This window comes from Rhyacophila brunnea, unplaced genomic scaffold (genome assembly GCF_057557595.1).
Source record: "Rhyacophila brunnea isolate RB1 unplaced genomic scaffold, BYU_Rbru_1.0 scaffold_6, whole genome shotgun sequence".
Classification (NCBI taxonomy): Eukaryota; Metazoa; Arthropoda; class Insecta; order Trichoptera; family Rhyacophilidae; genus Rhyacophila; species Rhyacophila brunnea.
Window position 1 is genome coordinate 6,468,088 of NW_028233276.1, and position 20,919 is coordinate 6,489,006.

The 20,919-nt window shown below is 33.8% G+C and overlaps 1 protein-coding gene across 4 annotated transcripts in view; it reads left to right on the forward strand.

Annotated features, from left to right (window-relative positions):
* Positions 1-20,919, forward strand: part of inaE (inactivation no afterpotential E) — a 175,381-nt gene that overhangs the window by 80,599 nt on the left and 73,863 nt on the right. For all 4 annotated transcript variants that reach the window (XM_085956831.1, XM_085956830.1, XM_085956828.1 and 1 more), the window contains 3 exons: positions 5,495-5,601; positions 6,356-6,460; positions 7,958-8,059. In XM_085956831.1, the coding sequence (XP_085812957.1) occupies positions 5,495-5,601; positions 6,356-6,460; positions 7,958-8,059 (314 nt within the window). The remainder of the gene's footprint in view (positions 1-5,494; positions 5,602-6,355; positions 6,461-7,957; positions 8,060-20,919) is intronic.

Below are 20,919 nucleotides of genomic sequence, written 5' to 3' on the forward strand. Positions count from 1 at the left end.
TTCTTATTAGTTATAGGCATTCATCAAAAATATAAATTGTTTTTTTCTCTAATCTAAATTGAGAATATGGCAGTTGCCGCCGTCTGCCTCTGAGGTATATATATTATTTATTTAGTAGATTCTAATGTAATGAACAAGGAAAGGCCTCAGAAATACAATCATTTAAAGGTGCTGATAACCGTATTTAAAAAATATACAGGATTATGGTTGTAGAAATCCAATTGCATATTATAATGGACTCTTTCACAACTACAAAATGTCTCAATACGTCCGATAGTTTTTGTATAACTCCAAGTAGGCCTATTACTTAATAACCTATATATTTATAAAGAATATAAATACATTACTTATGAGGTATTAGATACAATAAATAATATGAATTATATTATATAATTAATTGCCATACAAAACCAATGATTTAAGAATTCTATGCGAAAGTTAATTTGAAAACCTTTAACAATAAAACGGTACCTAATTGTCAATTTTTTTATAAATAAAACAATTTAAAAAAACTGTAGATATCCATTAACTAATTATTAGGTAGGTATGGATTTTTAACTTTACATCAAATAAAAACATGTTATTTGTAAAATTATGGATACCCCCAAACTGGGTAACCTATAATATGATAAGGTATAAAACGATTACTTGGGAGGATTGACTTATTCAGTATTCAAAATCGTGTTTAAATAACTAAAACTTCCAATAAAGTTACAAATTCGCTTTGTCAACATAATATATAATGTAATATGTAGGTACCTTTCAAGTAGTTTACTTACTTATATTGTTTGTAATTTCATAATCTTCAAAATACTTATTTACGGATTATGTACACATATAAAGTTCAATTATAATATCATGAAATCGAAAAAACGCCGAAAGATATTATTTTAACCAACCAATTCATTATTAATATTTGTTTTTTTTAAATATGAATAGATAGGTAAACACAATAAACCACTTAATTATGCACATCTTCAAGTTATGACAAGGAAAGAATTCTTTTCTTTTTATAAACAGCATAAAGCATAAGTAATAATTATTATTAATCATAATAAAAATACGTTAAGCGCATACAACCATATAAGATTATATAAGACCAACAATTATAAGATACAACCACTAAGTAGATAGAAGCATATTAAAGTGTCGCGTCTACTTTCTCTACCAAGTCGTTACGTAGGTCTTTTCCTTTGCGCATTTTATTCAGCCGTGCGGCGTCCAATCTCCCGGTGGCCAGTTGGGCCGGTGTCAAATTGGGTCGGCGCCCGATTGTACCGGCGTCCGATCGTCCCGGAGGCCAATTGGGTCGGCGTCCGATTGTACCGGCGGCCAATTACCGGAGGCCAATCGGCGGAGGCCAGTTCGCCGTGCCAAATCGTCCTAGACCCGTTAAAATATGGATCTGGAATTGAAATTGACTACTGTTGATTTCTAGATCAACGCAAGTATTTTCAGGTCGCTGTGTCATATTTTTCATGACTTAAAGTTTCCATCACGATATGATAAAATTTATCACAAGAGAAAACAATAAAATGGAATCAGAAAGAAACTTTAATTTATGACGCATTTACATAATTTTTATATTCGAGTAGACGGACAGTCAGAATAAAAAGTCATATACCTACCTACTTTTGACAAGACAACAAAAAATAACAAATTATTTGTTTAAATAACAGTTTTTAATGTAAGATGGCTTGCAATACGGAACAGTAGAAATACACAAACGCCACAGATAAAAATCTGGGAAAAGCTGAGTAGGAATACTAGTATATTATAGGACAATATTAATAAATTAAACTATATTATATATTACTAAATTTGCAAGATGTTCTGAATCTTCAATGTATAAAAGTCAGAGATTAAGTTATTCAAACATCATAGGCAGCGTCGATAATGGATGTGTATTTTAAAAATCTTTTACAAATATTGAATGCTTTCGGGAACTATGTACCTACTTAAAACAAGTTAATTTAATTTTTGTATTTCTATACATAATATAAACATATAGGGTTATTTTCCTTTAACAAGGTGCGGAACAAACTTTAAGGGTAAGTTAATTGACCCTGCTTATACTCACATAATACCAGTTTAAGAATATTATGTGAATTTGTTATTAAATTAATGAATCTTGTCAATAATAGGGAGTTTATATATAAAATGATTTGTTTTCTTTTAACATTTCTAATTTTTTATTCCTCCATTTCAATTGATGTCAGATTAGATTATCCTCTTTTTTTCATTTCTACATCTGGTAACCCTACAAAAAAGTGGGTGGGTCATCATCATGAAAATAGACACTCAATTTTCACGATCGGTGTGAGAGAAGACATAGCTTCTATCTTTTTCTTTTTTCATTCATAACGACGTATAAAACATAAACGAGACGATTACGAGTATTTTGTATCACGACCTAGGATATTCCCGTACGGTCGGTCGCGTATCAGATAGTAGATTTACCGATAAAAACGACACGACACGATCGGAAAAATGCAGACACGTATTATATCGGATTTAACATACATGTCAATAATAACATTCCTACAAAATCTCCTATTTTATAACATATTTTAAGGGTATCAGAGATGTAAAACAACTTATTTTTCTTCGACCATGTCTGACCATTAGTAGGAGTATAATAATGGAGACTACAAGGCGGCTCCAAGAATTCTGTCACTCGTCAGTCGTCTTGCATTTTCCCAGGCCATGTCAGCAATGCTCCTTGTAAACTGTGCGCATATGCGAGCGCACACCTACCAAAATGTGTCCGCACACATATTTACATCCCCCGCACAGTCATCACACAAAAATATTGTAAAAGAAAATTTCCTTTGCCAGATTTTAGTTTTGCTCGAATGCACGAAACCATCACATGCACAATTCTTCGACTCATTTATCGGAAGGCGACCGTCAATTGCGACTAACGCGAGCACGCAAGTGAAATTTTACGTCGAGCGGGATAACTATATCCGTCCCGTTTTATCGCGGGCCAAAGTATACGAAAAGAAGATAAGTAGTTATGTACGTATTTTAGTGTTTATTACTGACCACAAATGTGCAAATATATAGATTTAATATAAATATAAAAAAAATGTTTTTAATATATTTTATCAACGAATATTTTTTTTCTACTTTTTTTTATTAACTTCAAAAATTATCGTTGTTAGGCTTAAAACCCACCAAAGCGGCGCTCGGTGCGCTCTCTACGAAGTAGGCCCCCTCCCACCCGCGCATTACCCTTCACCTATGTAATAAGGGGCTCAAGGAGCACAAAATAATTATTATTATCAGCGTCTCTCATAACAAAGCAATAAAAATATTATTAAATTTCTCGGGGCATGTAATTAATATCGGACACGCAATAACTAAACAAAGAGTTCACTGTTATTAAATAAAACCTTCTCGCCCGTCTATCGACGACGCTTCCAGGAGCGTGATTTTGTTTACCGTGTTCAATGAATGGACTACGTTGTATTTTCGTTAATTCGTGCCCCTGAGAAGCCACAAAACGATAACTCATGGGGCGGGCGGGCACAATGCGTCGTCAAATCCAGTGTGCACTGGCGTATTTGATTACGTTGTATTTTCAATGATTCACATAGAATATGCGCGAGCGCCCCGCAAGCCCGTTTTAGTGGACTTTATGCCTTAGTGTTATTATTATATATAATCACTGAAATTAATAAATGCTTTAAACATATAAGTTTCAATGAAAAATAGTATGTGGTGTGTTTTTGTGGAGGGGGGGGTGTACATTTACCGCACCGGGTGACACCAACCCTAGTTACGCCACTGCTCAGATGCCTGGATGATCCACACACACACACACACAATATAAAAAATAGAGGGAACGTTGCATGTCAGTATCCTGTAGCTCCGCCGTATACACTCTCTGGATGAAATTTAGCGACCTTCCAGTCGACTTGAAGAATAGGCAAGCCGGCCAGTTCTAAATTCTCTTAAGACTTCCATAGCACGTGACCAAGCCAGGTCCAACGTCGTTTCTTCACTATGTGATGTGATGAGAGGCTGCTTAGTCGGCTCTCATATCTCTTCGTTAATCCTAAAGTTATACCACCGCACATCCAGTATACTCTGTAAAAAAACTGTTTAAACATATTGAGTCGTTTGCCAAAATACCTACTGTTTAAATACCTCAACAATTAAAAAAAAAAATGGAAATACTTTGTTATTGTAAACTGTGTCTTTTTTTTTAAACATATGTATTCTTTATGGAATATTGTACTAAACTCCTGATGGAAATAACTGTATTCAATGAAATCCTTTTGAATATTGATATAGTTCACTTGCGTGAGAGTAAGTCTTGGTGGATGCTATTTTATATATGTATATGTACATATTATTTAAATAGGGCTTAGCTCACTCGGTATATTTCCATGTAGTCTTTTATAATTCTGTGTTTTGTTTAAATATAATTAACACTTCTTTTATTTATTTTTATGTCATGTTGTGAATGCTTAAAATTTCTGTGTTGTCACGTTTGGTATAATGATATGTAAGATAAATAAATTTTAATTTAATTTTAAATTTAAAATATTAAGATTTTCATTGATTTTGATCCATTCATTGCCTAATAGGTATATTATTTTGATTTTTTTCACTATTATTCATATTTAATTATTTAATTCAAAACGTTGACTACTCCATGCTCGTTTTTCTTGAAACTTATTAAATATTTTTATACTCGGCACATGACACTTAAATATTAAATTAATTTAATAAAGAAATTATGGGAACTTACAATTTAAATGAAATAGGTATCTCTGAAAATCGAGATTAATTATTTGTGAATTTTACTTGATACCTAACACGCCACTAAGTACATATTTAAGCGGTTTTGATTTTACGAATTTATTATTCACTTTGTCACTTAGTTATGTTATGACCTTTAAACAGATAAATGAGCCGTTGTCGAATCTTTATTTAAAGGTTAAATATTTTAACTTTAATTTTGAAATAATTACACTAAATAAATACAGGCATCACTCCTTCCCACAATACTGCCGAGAATCCCAACCTTTTTTCTCCAAGCTAACTGGCTTAGAAATGAAAATTACAAAGTACACTCGATATGCCACCTAACTATAATATTATAATTTAGTCATAAATTCGTATTCAAAATAATTGAGAATCAAATACTTACAACGGTTATTATAGTATTTAATGGTTTGTACCATGCACTCAATTTTATTTATTCCATGCCTGTTTTCATCATAAAGACATCTTCAATCGGTCAATATTATTGAAATGAACAATCGCAAAAAGTAATTTTTACGATTGTCATTGAAAAGTGTTGCCAATGTGGAGAATATTTATTATTATGTATTACCAATTTAATAACAATACTATCTTTCTGAAATATGAACCTTTTCTTTATAGCTTTAAGCTCTTTGAGTACTCATTGTGTTTAATTAATGTATTATTAGGTTTCGTTTACATTTTTTATAATATATGTTATCTTGTTTATTTTCAGGTGCTTTTGCATCGGTGGTGTGCTCGGCGTTTGGGCACCTGTCAACGGTCCTCCCTGCGCTCCGCAGCTTCTCAAACTGCTCTGCGGGCACATGGTTGTGCTAGTCGGTGAGCATTGCTTAATATTTAATGTTAATTTTCCATTAATCGATTCAATGTTCGATCACCGTCATAAGGATGTCATATCAAAAGAAAATGTACCGGTATCTTTAATATAGATACCAAAGAATCTAAATTCGAAAAAAAAGTGTACCTATTGATACATTTTAGCGATAGAGTTGCTCTTTTTAAATATATACACCTGTATTATCGTGTTAATACTGAACTTTTAAAAATAATTGATCTTTACTTGGCTCCTTTATTCGATATTCATGATTATTTATAACATTTTTTTTTCGACCATGTCCGATCCTGATAAGATCATATGGGCCTCCACAGAGTGGAGGTTTGTATTGACAGATTTTGTTTTTTTACGAGAAATGGATGTCAGCCACTTGCTCAACCTATTAGGTCCATACCCTGACACACACAAATTGAAAAACAATATGTGTACTTGCCAGACCCAGGATTCGAACCTGGGTTCCACGGCTTTATAGTCCAACGCTTAAGCCGCGCGGCCACCGTGTGTGTTATAACATTTATCTAGTACTTAATATTTGTCTCACATAAATATATGTACAGGTTATGTTAATAATGCTACCTTGCTTCTACTGAGAAATAAATTCAAAACGAAAATTGAAAACGTCTGATGTCAACGTTGTTTTACAAATAGATTGTCGTATTATATTGTATTGCTACTTTTCTACATATTATATTACATTTTATTTGATGGTAATAACGTCATGTTATTTATTTTTTGCAGTGTCAGCTCTAACCGAACTAGCGATGTGCATGGTTTCCTTGCGGGGCAGCATCCTGGATGCATCACCTCGCGCGCCCATCCAGAAGCTCATCTACGTTAGAGGCGGTAAGGAAAATTCACTATCAATACGGCAAATTTTAATAGTAGGTACCTACCTACACACTCGTTAGTTCACAACTAACCGCTGGCGCCCTCGAACTTGCAAGGTTACCAAATACGGTGGAGTATTTTCAGATTCGATGGCGGCTACTACCAAATTAGTCAGACAGAGAACACAAAATAAATGCCGCTGAATAATATGATCGAAGATAGTCAAAGCTCTCGGCATCGGCAATGAAAAAAAGTACAACGGATATAATAAGTGACAACATCTATCAGGGTAGAATGGTATGATTGTGCTATATTATTTTTATGACAATGTAGCCGTTTCTAGTGCAATTTATAAACTGATTCCATAATAAGAATGGATGATTGATTATTTTTTGTTTGAATAAAACAAATTAAATTGTTATTAGGTGCCTATACTTGCTTACGCCCACGGTGGTCGCGCGGCTTAAGCGTTGGACTATAACGCCGTGGGTCCCAGGTTTGAATCCTGGTTCTGGCAAGTACACATATTGTTTTTCAATTTGTGTGTGTCAGGGTTTGGACCTAATAGGATGAGCAAGTGGCTGACATCCATTTCTCGTAAAAAAACAAAATCTGTCAATGCAAACATCTACTCTTTGGAGGCCCATATGATCCTATTAGGATCGGACATGGTCGAAAGAAGAAAATACTTCATTTTGGGTATTGAAAAATCACTTGGAATCAAAAAATTCATTGTTCTTTTAAATATAACACTTAAGACGTACCATTACATAAGTTCAAAATCATAACTGCGAAACTAAACATCCCGGGCAAAGACACATATTTTCGCGAAAATATCCAACCTTTTTAGACTAAAAACTATTTTTTAGATAGTACCTATTTTATTTTTTAGTTTTTAAATCTTGTATTTGTAACGTCTGATAGATATAACAGATATATATAAGTCTGATTGTGAACACAAAACAATGTATAGGTACCTACCATGAAAATTGTATTGTTAACAATAATAGTTAGAAGGTGATCTGTAGATAAATTGTTAATGTTAATTGTTAAGATGAAATTTGCTACTGCATCATCTTAGATGGAATAGTTGATTAACGTAGCTCCAGAATTGTTTCGGAGACACAAAGCGCTGCATTGACATTCATTCGGTTTCTCTATTTAATTTTTATTACTGGAATGGCTGAAGAAGTTTTCTCATATGAATATATAGTCGAATATCCACACAATAATTTAAATGATTTTAATGATATCCAAAACATAGGCAATATTTATTTTTTATGTCTTAACACCAAGGTAATGACGATTTGCTTGAAATATTTGACATAATATGTATTTTAAAATAGACAACAATACTATTGTGGGCCGGAAGATTTTTTTTGCGGACCGGCGTTTGTGAATCACTGCTATACGGTACATAGCGTTTTAAATTGCAGACATGATATTTTGGCTTAGAATACCTACTGCATTATTTTAATTTGTTAATAATAATGTTGTTTTTTTAATTTTCAGTTATAATGGTTGCTGACATCACGTGGTTATCGCTGAGTATAGCTTGGCTAACACATCACTACGTAGATTGCCCAGCACCGGTTGCCAAAGAAGCTTTGCTGGGTAAGTTCTCATTGACCATAGAAATTTTGATTTGCATTGGGATGTTGGAAAAGAGTATCGATAAATTTGTTCCGCTACTCTCATAGAAATTCGCACAATTGTCTAATTTTGAACATTGATTTTCATTGGTTTTATTCAGTTTGCTCTCCGATCCCAAGGGCTCCTACAAATTAGCGGACAATATTGATGCTCGATCTCTCGACTCGTCGCAAATTGCAAGCTTCGTATTTTTCGGTTAGGTGCCTCCGAGGCTCCGATAGGTGGACCATTCATACTAACATAGCAATGGTGAAGGGTGGAGGTAGGCTGTTAAGATCCGAAATAAATAATGCACATTAAGGGGGGACATGCTCAGCGTAGGTCAAAATGGAGCTTTTGTTCTATTTTCAAAGCATGATCCTGGACATACCTTAAACGTTGTAGATAATCTATTTATATAATTTTTAAGCCTTATTATCCTTTATATTAAACCTAATAACCTAACATAAATATTACCTAACCGATTTTTTTAAACGGTACATGTTCAAACACGCGCGTTAACATCATTTTAGTCCCTACTTCAATTATAGTTTGTCAATTTATGGCTACGGCCGTATGTTGTAGCTTAACCACTGGGGAATGCCAAAATAAATGGCGTATTTCAAAAAAACACTACCTTATTCTTAGGTCAATAATTATTATAAAGCAATCATTTGATGACTGCATAAAGTATTTTTATTACATAAAATAGCATTCTTTTAAACCTCTCGCTCTAATAATCTAGAATATAGTCATATTTCAGTACATAACTGTGCAGTGGTGTTAAGATTTTTTACATTTATTAATTTTTAAACGCATTTATAAAACCATCAGTATAATTTATTTATATCGACATTAATATAGTGAAATATTTACCATAAAAAATTATATTGATAATCTCTGTGATCCCAAATTTGACAAGAATTAGGCATTTTATTATTCAAAAAATGGGCAAGATTAACACATTTGAAGATGATTCTAAAGATACTAATTATAAGCTATGTTTTTGATCATTCAAGTGTGATAAACATCCTACGAATAATGATTGCTTTATATAATAATTATTGACCTAAGAATAAGGTAGTGTTTTTTTGAAATACGCCATTTATTTTGGCATTCCCCAGTGGTTAAGCTACAACATACGGCCGTAGCCATAAATTGACAAACTATAATTGAAGTAGGGACTAAAATGATGTTAACGCGCGTGTTTGAACATGTACCGTTTAAAAAAATCGGTTAGGTAATATTTAGGTTAGGTTATTAGGTTTAATTTAAAGGATAATAAGGCTTCAAAATTATATAAATAGATTATATACAACGTTTAAGGTATGTCCAGGATCATGCTTTGAAAATAGAACAAAAGCTCCATTTTAACCTACGCTGTCCATGTCCCCCCTTAATGGCATACTTTTAGATATTTTATAGATATATGAGTATTTTTATCTGTTATGGTTTGGTTTTAGCAGGGTTTAATTGAATTTCAAAAACACCATCTGTAAATTGAAATCTTAGTTCAATGAAAACAAATACGTATGATTGACAATTTTTAGTGTGCACTATTAATGGCGGATCTTAACAGCCTACCTCCACCCTTCGCCACTGTAACATAGAGAATTTTGTTATTATTTCGTTTTTATTAATTGGGGTTAATGAGGTTCAATTTATTCGGTGCAAGGTATAATTTAATATGCTGGCTATTGAATGCACCCGAATACTTTACGAATTCATGAATTATGTGCGTATCAAATCTATCTGAATTTATCTAAAGGCATGTCCTAATACGATTACTCTTGTGTTCTACCATTATGTATTAATTAATATAAATGAATTTCCATTATCTTATTCCTTTGCATTAACTTGTCATTATAAATCAGTGATAAGTCGAATTTGTGAGGCTGGTCTTCTAAATATTATTACGTACGTACCATTAAAAATTAAAACTGACGTAAGTAAGCCATCTTCGTGAATGTCAAGTGCGCTGACATTCAACATTGCCAACTGGAAATTCTCAAGCCGCCGGATTATCTCGAGTGCTGTGCGGTGGCATTTTGTAAAGACGCGGACTCATTATTTGCCTTCGGAATAGCCTGGCACTGCGTACCCATTATGTTTTTGGAAATTATTATCATGAAAGTAGCATCCACTTGGAACTTTCAAAGATTGCCCTTAAATCATTTCAAGTTTCAAGTGTTTCGGCAGACGTACATGTCATTGAAATACGACTGCATTAAGAAAAACTGGGCACAGAGTCGAAGGAAAACTATTTTCATGTTAGATCGTCATCATAACTTCTTCCCATAACTATTTTCACCCTTTTCGATTCTTAGTTCTTTGCTGCCGTAGAGTGACGTAGAGCCCCCCTACAATTAAAAACAACAATCGAACTTAATAAATTCATGCAATTAAAAGATTTTATAAATACAAATTTTTTTACCACGTTTTTCTTAGCTCGTATTCTTGTTTGTTCGGTGGTTGTTTATCCAGTACAAATCTTGCAATCGATTTTTAACTAACTTCCCGACTAACTAGACATTTGAAACTTTTAGAATATATCAGAACACGATTCCAATGCATTATTTTAATACTTTTAGCCATCTTTAAGTAGAATTGAATTCATTTTCAGTTAATTCTGTTTTGTATGAAAAGTTATTTCGGAAGAAATCCCTAATCCAATCCAATATTATTGGTTGCTTTTTTTGTTTGTTGCAAAATAGCAAAAAATGATTTGTTGACAATTGCCTTATTTGTCCTTAATTATTAATACATAGAATTGTCAATTTTATATGATTCAACAGAAAATTTAAAAACGTGGTACATAAAAAGTTCTTTTTATCCTGTAATTATTTTTATATAAATTATGTAAACATGGTTTAATCGCATTTGATTACATATCCTTCTTTTTTACTCCTTTTTTTTACAAATAACGGTTACATGTAAATTGTACGTATTACATTTCATAAACTGTTGTACCGTTAAGAGATGGCCGTATAGCATTGAAATAAATAAAAGTATTGCAGGAAATAATGTTACAATTTAATTATATTCAATAAAAATACTTGATATTTAGGAAACTACTAGAATTTTATATGAATTACTTATATGATATTATTGTATTTCTAATTTACTTGTCTACTTATCTTACCAAGTACGTACCTAATGTTTTATGCAGTCATGAATTGATCTCAATACAATATGGCCATCTATACTACAACTCCAATACAATATGTGACGCTGAACTACAAACGTATAATTTTTATTTCTATAATAATTCTTAGCAACGCATGATCTGCCTACTTGCATGGGACATCACTGGTTTTAACATTGTTGAATGATACTTTTCTGAGCATTTGTTTTGTGAAATCTAAATTGATGTTATTTAAAAAAAAAAATGAGTAGAAATACGCATCTTTTTTAGATATTTTTTTAATTATAACAAAATTTGTACTGTCTGAACTGGTTGTAGGCCTCATCTTAAATTTTCTGACGAATCAGTTACGCCAAAGAAAATCACCACTGGGTGGTATGGTACTACTGTATTTTCCCAACGGTTATCCACTAACCGACCGACATGTCCGGCCTATTGTTATTTTACAACCTTAGCGACTTCTGTGACATTAGTTTTGTCTGAATTATTGTGTGGACTATTCGCATCATGGTCAATATGCATCTTTCCATACCCGCAGTAAACGATTATAACAAGTGAAAATAATACCAATACACATTAATTAGAGAGAGATTAATCTTGTGGTAACATTCATTTCTCGTAAAAACAAAAAAAAATGTTTAATAATCTCCACTCTGCGGAAGCGGAGGCCCATATTATTATGATCTTAGGATTGAACGTCGTAAAAAAGTAACTCCTAGTATATATCTATTGATACCAAATATGCAATAAATGCCTAAATCCTCACACCAATAATCCTGTAATCGACTGAATTGGGAAGAAAATATTATATCTAACTTGTATGTTGTTAGTAGCTTAAAAATTTAAATGAAACGAGCGTTGAATGCCAGACCGGGACGCATAACAAAACAGGGAAAAAGTGAAATAAGAATAGTGAAAAAAATACTGTTGTTTTGTCTCTGCGTGGCAGGGCTGGAAGGTTAGAGGGTAGGTAGTCGAAAAGCAGCTCGTGAAACCGCCTGACATAACTCGCCGCCTTTTTTTTCTTTCGCCAAAGTTTTGTTACTCCAATCTATATCCAAGTCTCATCTCTGAAAAGCTGTGAAAAGCCAAATACACGTAATATTTAATTTTCCGGAATCCGTGGTTTTAATTTAAATGTAACACTCCGTCATAAACCCATACATATCACAAGTCCAACGTTCCCTGTAAGGTGTGCACGTGTGCGCGCACACCTACCAGAATGTGTCCGCGCACATGTTTTCATCCCCCGCACAGTCCTCACACAACTCATTTCTCGGAAGGCGAAGGTCAAGTACGACTAACGCGAGCACGCAAGTGAAATTTTACGTCTAGCACAATCACTATATCCGTCCCGTTATATCGCGTGCCAAAGTATACGAAAAGAAGATACGTATTTTAGTGTTTATGACCACCTATGTGTTGGTGATATATTTGTTTATCCGCAGCAAATATACAACGAGAATTCACGTCCGAAAAGAAATGGATTGAATGAAAAATTGTATGTGTGTGTTTGGGGGAGGGGGTGTAAATTTACCTCACCGGGTGATGGCGATCCACACACACAATAGGAAAATTAGAGGGAACGTAGATCACAACCTAATGCGGTCTATAATACCTACTCTGAAATACAAAAGAAATTTTCAGAAATCTTGTTTCTACAAAGTCTAGTGCTAATTACCTATGTGCATGTTTATTAGTGATGGTTACCGACCCAATAATTTCATAGCATTTTGAAGGTGTCGCCATTTCCTTACTGTGCAATTTAATTACGGATGAGATAATAAATCAACTCATAGCAATTGCTATGTAGATCAGATAATTCTCGAATTTCATTTATTTTTACGGGTCAAGGTAAGCGTCAAACGGTCGCTTAGATTACGGGCTCCGAACGCATGGGTCGTGAGTCGTGACACCTGGGAGTTGCATAGTGTTTCCAAAGGGGTCGGGAAATTTATTTTCATCGTCTTGATGTTTATTATAACCTTCTTCGGACTGAATTTCATATTATTTACATTTTTTTTAAACTACTATCAGTTACTATCTTAAGAAAATCATATTATGGACCTCAGTAGCGAAGAGCGGAGGTAGGCTGTTATGATCCGCCATAAATAGTGCACATTAAACTTTGTTAGTAACAAGTATTTGTTTTTATTGAACTAAGACTACAATTCACAGATGGTATTGGTTATTTTTCAAAAATCAATTAAACCCTGCCAACCCAAACCATACTAATTTTGGTATATTTTGGGCGATGCGACAAAATTGTGCACACTTTTTCATTCATACTCATTTGTTTTCACATTACACATATTATTATATTATTGGTTAATTTTTTTAAAATTCATTAAGCCCTACCTAAACAAAACTATAATACTTATATAAAAATATTATTTTATCTATAAAATATCCAAAATTATGCACGATTTAATTGCATAATTTTAGATATTTCATAGACACGAATATTTTTTGACTATTATCTATTATGGTTTGGTTTTCGCAGGGTTTAATTGAATTTAAAAAAAACTAACCAACACCATCTGTAAATTGTAGTCTTACTTCAATGAAAACAGATACGTATGACTGACAAAGTTTAGCGTGTACTATTTATGGCGGATCTTAACAGCCTACCTGTACCCTTCGCCACTGAATTGGACCTATACAGAGTGGAAATTGTATTGACAGATTTTTATTTTTACGAGAAATGGATGTTAGCGACTTGCTCAACCTATTAGGTTCCAACTCTCTGGTCCAAACACATTTTAAATTTTCCATATCCGGAATTCGAACCCGACACCCACGACATTCTAAGCCGATGCGGGAACCGCTCGGCCATCGTGGGCGAGTTAATTAGTGTGTTTAAATTTTATATATTTATGTGACTCTCGAGAAAGTGACACACGATTAATTCCTGCGACTGAAAAACAGAGAATTTGGTTGAAATTAGGAACATTTTCAATATGAAATTAATTGTGTTTTTTGTAAATTATTTTTAATGTTTTCGCCCTAATATTTTTTTTATGTAAATATAGCGGAGGAGGGATTCGAAATCAAATTTATTTATGTATTAATTTTTCTAATTCAAAGTGTTCACATTATGATATAAAAAAACAAAGAAAATAAATAATATTTAAATAAAAAACAGGGTAAATGAGTAAAAAACATATTATTATGGAAGTACACTGAATGAACATAGACCCTTTTTAAAACCTTATAAAACAACGTCCACTTAAACTAACCCTCACGTAAGTAGAATATATCAACATCCGAAGCGATTTAATCGAACATAGTTATTGCCCTCCCAATGGGCATTATCAATGACAGGTTTATTATACACCTTGGGAGAATAAATAACGGATGCTTCCGATTTCTTAGATAGTTATCATGCACGCATAAGTGAATATTACGAAGTTCTCAATTACACCGTTGGAATATATAGATATTTTCTAAACTTTAAACTATTGAATCAATGCACACCTAATTGAAAGTCAGTCGGTTAGAGCCACGTATAGTATCCATTCTGACTCAAGTAGAGGGGTCTCAAAAAAAGTCAAAGATCGCAGGTTATTTGGCTTAAATAAAAAGGCGGTCCCAACTCGAAAAAGTTTGGGAAGCCGAATCGAGTATTCGCCAAATGATACCTACACTGAACTGAATTACTTATACATGATATAAAGCGACCATTCAAAACAACGGCATCCGCCCTCCGCCCTCGTGTGTTTAAGGGTTGTATTATTATCACATGTACCGCCATTTGTCGACCAGCCACGGAGCACTCAGCTTCCTTGTCCCCCGAGGCCTGGCTTCCTTCCCGGACGCGGTGTATCACACATTTTATACGCGTCTACCGCGTACACTTTCTGTCATAAGTATTATAGCAGCCAGCACGAAATCAGACATGTCTAAGATTCAACATTTCCTGCAGAATTCGTGGTGTAGGTATATATATGGGGACTGTGATAGTGTACTTTTGTGTAGGTGATATCTATCTGAGAAATAGTGTCGTTATAATTTATTTGTTCGAATCGGTTGTGAATGTGGGTCGATTTTTTGGCCCCGTATCAGTGAAGTACGGTAGTATGGAAAAATGGAGTAACAGTACTAAATAGATGCAGGGTATTGTCCTGTTATGGTATACGAACCCGACGCACAGTAGATCCTCAATATTATTATTATTATTAACTTACCTATGAAATGTTATACCATCATCTTGGTTTTTGACATTTAAACACAACACAGTTCACCAGATTTTCTACTAAATTAACCAAAAATACTGAGCACAACAAAATTATATATTTCAACTACACGTACTCTCGGGTTTGCCCTAAGCACATCAGTCAAATAGTATACATAATATAAAATTAATATTTACCGGCTTCTCGTTCAGCTTCACTAAATCGTTTCTTCACATGTCTTCTAACGCACATTGCGGAGTTCTTGTTCAGGCATTGGAATACACATTTAAGACTTATTTTCTTAAGGCTGTATACATACTACCAGTGGCTATGATATTGATATATTCCATTTGCGTGAGAATGAGTTTAGATGGAGGTTATTTTGTTTATATTTAAATATGGTCTACTTAGCTCAGTTGGTGTAGTATTCTCTGAATCATCTATTTTGATTAAACATTGTTAACACATGTTTTCTTTGTTTTTATGCCGAACGAAATTTGTAATTTACTTTGTTCACCACTATGTACAATATAAAATTTATCCAACTAGCTTTAACTCGGAAATACTTATATACCTCCTGTGGTTTGAACGTTCTAACGTATTCGTTCATGACCATAATATCTAACAAATCAGGAGCATCAGTAGTTTACTATTGGTATAGTAATGCATTTGTTCAACGAATTGCATCGGTTGTCGATATGTAGGTACCACTTGTATAAGATTAGTTTAGGTGGACTTTACTTTATACATTTTTAAAATAAAACTGACTAAAAATGTTTTACGACGAAACCGGTCCTGGTCTAGTATGGATATAATAATTTAATAACAAGTCGTGTGTATTATTCATGCAATGAAAAAATATATCTATGAATCACAATCACAAATCACAAAAAATAGTTAGGTACCATTATTGACGAAAATTTTAAACACCTCAGATGCGCAGTTATTAAGGAATAAATATCTGCATCGATAATAAATACTTACGTTGTAGCTTAATTAGTCATTTTATGGTAATTTAATGTCGGTTGCAATTGATTTTTTAAAAATACTTACTTGTGTTTCCGAAATTATGTATGATCAATGAAAAATGGCAGATATGTACATTTTTTAATCTTTTTATGTATTATTATGCTAATTAGGGATTCGAATTTTTTATTATGTAACCGCCAGATTTCGTACCGGTGACTATACTTACTGTTGTGTGCGTGTTGATAGTACCATCACCGACCGTTCGTTGTTTCCTGACTAGGGATGGGGCGATTCGTACTACCGATTCGGTAAGTACTGATCGATACAGAGATATCAATATCGATAGTATGCCACTGATCAAGATTGTTTTCCCATAATCTTGTCCTACGGTAGGTACACGAAACGCGTTCCGTTATAATATGGTATTGCTACATCTGACATAGTATTATGTAAGACGTATTTATATTGAACCCATTTAATGGTATATTCAATATAACACGTGTATTTTGAAATTTTTAGTAATATCTTTGGAAGCACTTTGTTTTTTTGCCTGTGAGATAAACCGTTATTGAATGTTAAAATTATAACAATTTTTATGTTGCCAGTATTATTTCAATAAATTCGTTGATTCGTTTATTATAAATACTACTAAACAGGCGCGCACACAAGGAGGGGGGGGGGCTTCGGATCCGGACCTTGGTTGCCCATCGACTGGTCGACAGTGCCGGCTCTCACATCAAAACTAGCCTCGCCTGCAACGTGTCGAATACGTCAACGTGACGTCTCGTTAATCTCAAAACACACGTTGCCAAATGGAGCTCCGCAGTTTGGTCGAATGCGACTGTTTAGTTTGAAAAAAACATCTGATGTTGCAATCGGCAAGTTGCATGCTTTTTGGGCTCCGAGTCGAAGACGTCAGGATGCATACAAACACCTACGAATTGGTCATGCATATACCGGCTCGCCGATCACCGCATCCAAATATTTATACATTTCGAAGGTTACGTGCGACTGTCGCTAGGTAGATTTGCGCGGTCTTCATATGCAGCACCGGATCGCCGTTATTGGAAGGTTTGATTTATGGCTGTGCGGCAGGTGAGGCGAGTTTAGATGTAAGAGCCGGCTAAGAGCGATAGAGTTGCACAAAAGTCAACGCTGTATTATGTGTGGACCAAACGTTGCTTGTTCAATGCGTGCGTGCTACCTGTGTTTCTGTATGGCTTATAAATGTGGTATCTTGACTAGATAAAGCATAAGCCTACTTATTTTAAAAAAAAAAAAAACTAATATGTATAACGCATTAGGTTGGCCCCAAGACTTATTTTGTTTAAAATAATGGAAAAAAAAACTTCTGCATGTCAAGATCTATTCGCTTTATATTATGACCCACACATTAATGGTATGTCGTTAACTATAGTAGCAAGAAATTGTGTAAATTGTAATCAATACCTTTAATATTGCCATCTGGCATATTAAACTTTTTTTTTTTCTTCTATTTTATGTAACATTTAAAGCTGTTGTTATATATATTTCCATCCTTTTGAGTATCGACACTTTTGGCGTGGACATATTTTAAAATGAACACAATACACTGAGTATTTATCGACACTTACCAAAACCTTTTTGATGCCCGCATCCCTGCTTTCTCGCCATCAAAATGGTTTATATTTTATCAATATGTACCCACTAACGTTTTGCTGTGAAATAATATGTTTTCTGTTTTTGACATCCAATGCCACGCCACATACTTTAAACTTACATTATATATTATATAACTCTTTTATATTGTTGAAAAGTATTCACTTATAAGCTTTTCAGAGATATAATTTATTGTTGTGAAAATAACGCATTTTATGACACCCTAAATATTTATATTTTATTTACTTTTGTCTTTTTAACATTAGGTATACAGTTTTATTAGAATCATTAATTTAGCGGTGTTATACATTCATGTAGGCTAGTATACGGCATTTTTTTCACAAAGCTTAGGTAAGCGGCCTTGAAGTAAATCAGTGCAATCTTTGTAAAAAAAAAACATTTTAAATACACGATTTAAAAAAGCTACAGAACTGTATTACAAACATATTAGAAAAATCATAGAAAAGAAGTGAGAATCGAACATACATCTTTCATTTTCCGAATTGAATGCTTTTACAAGTTTGTCTGTTTTGAGGCTTCCAAAGAATGCTACATTCATAAATATTGCATCTTGGATAACGTCTTCAACAAATAATTTTGACCTCTATTATTTTTTGTGTACATAGAATATATTATGATATTATTATCAGTTGAGAATTTTCCATTGGAGAGAACGAAACCAGTACTGATTATTATTCAATTACGTGGATTAAATACTGCATATTATCGATTGACACCTTGTATCATTCAACATTATTGACAAGAAAGAGTTAAAATTGTATATAAAATCAGTTAATCAAATTAAATTAAATTATTTTTGCACTAAGCGTATTTTTATTTTATTTCATTTACTAGATTTTTTATAACATTTTAACTCCTATCAAAAATATTAAATGTCAGATACAAGGTGTTAATGTTAGATCATCATTATTCTGTTTTATTTTAATTGATACAATGTTTTAGCACCAATAATTATGTAAAATACGATAAACCTACATAGATGTATAAAGATTTCGGGGATACAAAAAGTCTTTGGCATCGTATGAATCACCAGATGTCCTGTTCCGGTCGTTCTGTTACAGATAGCAATCATTGTTTGGCGAAGTCTTTAATAATAATACAGATCGAAATTAATATTTCATAACAGTATTAATCTGACCCCCAAGCTGAATTTTATCTCGCAATGTTTTACCCTATACGCAACGAACGACGTTAAATACCCTAAGGGCGGCCAAAAGCCCTCTGAATTGATTAAATACTCAGGTTAGACGAAAGTATCCATGCGGCTAAAAATCGTCAAAGAATTGAGAGGAATAGCGTAAAATGGATGTCCACAAATGGATGGAAGGCGTCTGACGACTAAAAGGTTATTGGGAAATTTGGAAAATAAAATCGGCTTAAGCGTCAATTACATTGAGCTTTTTTACGAGCTGCTTATTGGCGAATTTAAAAGCGGGCGGTTCAGCTACTGCGACTTCATGATTACACACAAAACTTTCCATTCGCTGATAAGCCACAAGCCAGCGAGCGATTTTGACGGAACGTAGTTCGTTTTTTTACCGGGAGGTCGCTACGCTCCATAACAATGTTTCCATTAAACGTCAAAAATGTAAATTTCAAAATGAGTAGTTCGTTTTTCCACCACCATCGCTCTACTGCGCAGACGCAGTAAGCCCACACGCCGGCGTGTAGTGTGAAAAGTTGACCGGCTTTCAACTTTTCTAGGTGGAGTGTTTACAACCTGCTTATTAGCTTCTTCGATGATTACACTGGGCGAATTTACAGGCAGATTATAAATTTGCCAATAATCAGCTCATAAAAAAGCTCAATGTAATTGACGCTTTACACACACGTCTACTGACATTTTATCGGTAAAATTTTTTATCCTATAGAATATATTACTGTCTGATACAAATCGATGTTTGTGAAACCGGGATTATTGTGGGGATTTGTGCAGCAAATTTTATTTTCCTTCATTTTTAGTATAATATTGAAAAGCATCACGTATATTTATATTCGAGCTCTGGTGATGTGATAAGTATATCAGATAGTGATGTAATTTAGCTTATAATTTAGAACACAAATACAAAGCATATTTATCTCAGTGCGGTACTGTCTTATAAATCGCAAAACGAAATATTGTAAAGCTTTTACAAATCTAGCGTTCTTTTGATACGCCAAACAGCGTTGCCAACTTAACTGTTTTTCTTTCCAGATCTAGCATTTTGTTTGTTACGAGGGTGGGTCAATAAGTCCTTAGAAAAGCCGACAGGTGGCGCGACTAGTACTGTAAGCGGTTTGTTTTCATGCAGCGGCACTACCGATTCAGTATGCTGCGAAGTTTCAATCAGATTGGTCGGGTTGTTGTGTGTTTCTCGTACATTTAAAAAAAAATTGTGGCTTGTGGAAAATGGAAAAATGGAAAATGGAGAAAATTGAGTTTAGAGCTGTTATTAAACATTTTAATATAAAAGGGTTAACAGCAAAGGAAATAAAAAATGAGTTGGATTTAGTTCACGGCATATCTGCTCCTTCACTTGCAACTATTTATAACTGGTTAAATGAATTTAAACGTGGTCGTACATCAACAAAGGATGAACCACGCTCAGGACATCCTGTAGAGGTGACTACACCAGAAATGGTCAATAAAATCCACGATATGGTGTTAAGTGACCGAAGATTAAAGTTGAGTGAGATAATTGAGGTTACAGGGATCTCAAAAGGTAGCGTCATTTCTATTTTACATGACAAATTGGGCATGAAAAAAGTTTCTGCAAGATGGGTGCCGCGTTTGCTCACAGTCGACAATAAACGCAATAGGGTGGTGGCCTCTAAAGCCCTGTTGTCGCTCATGCAACGCAATCCGGATGAATTTTTTCATCGCTTTGTGACTGTAGATGAAACATGGATACACC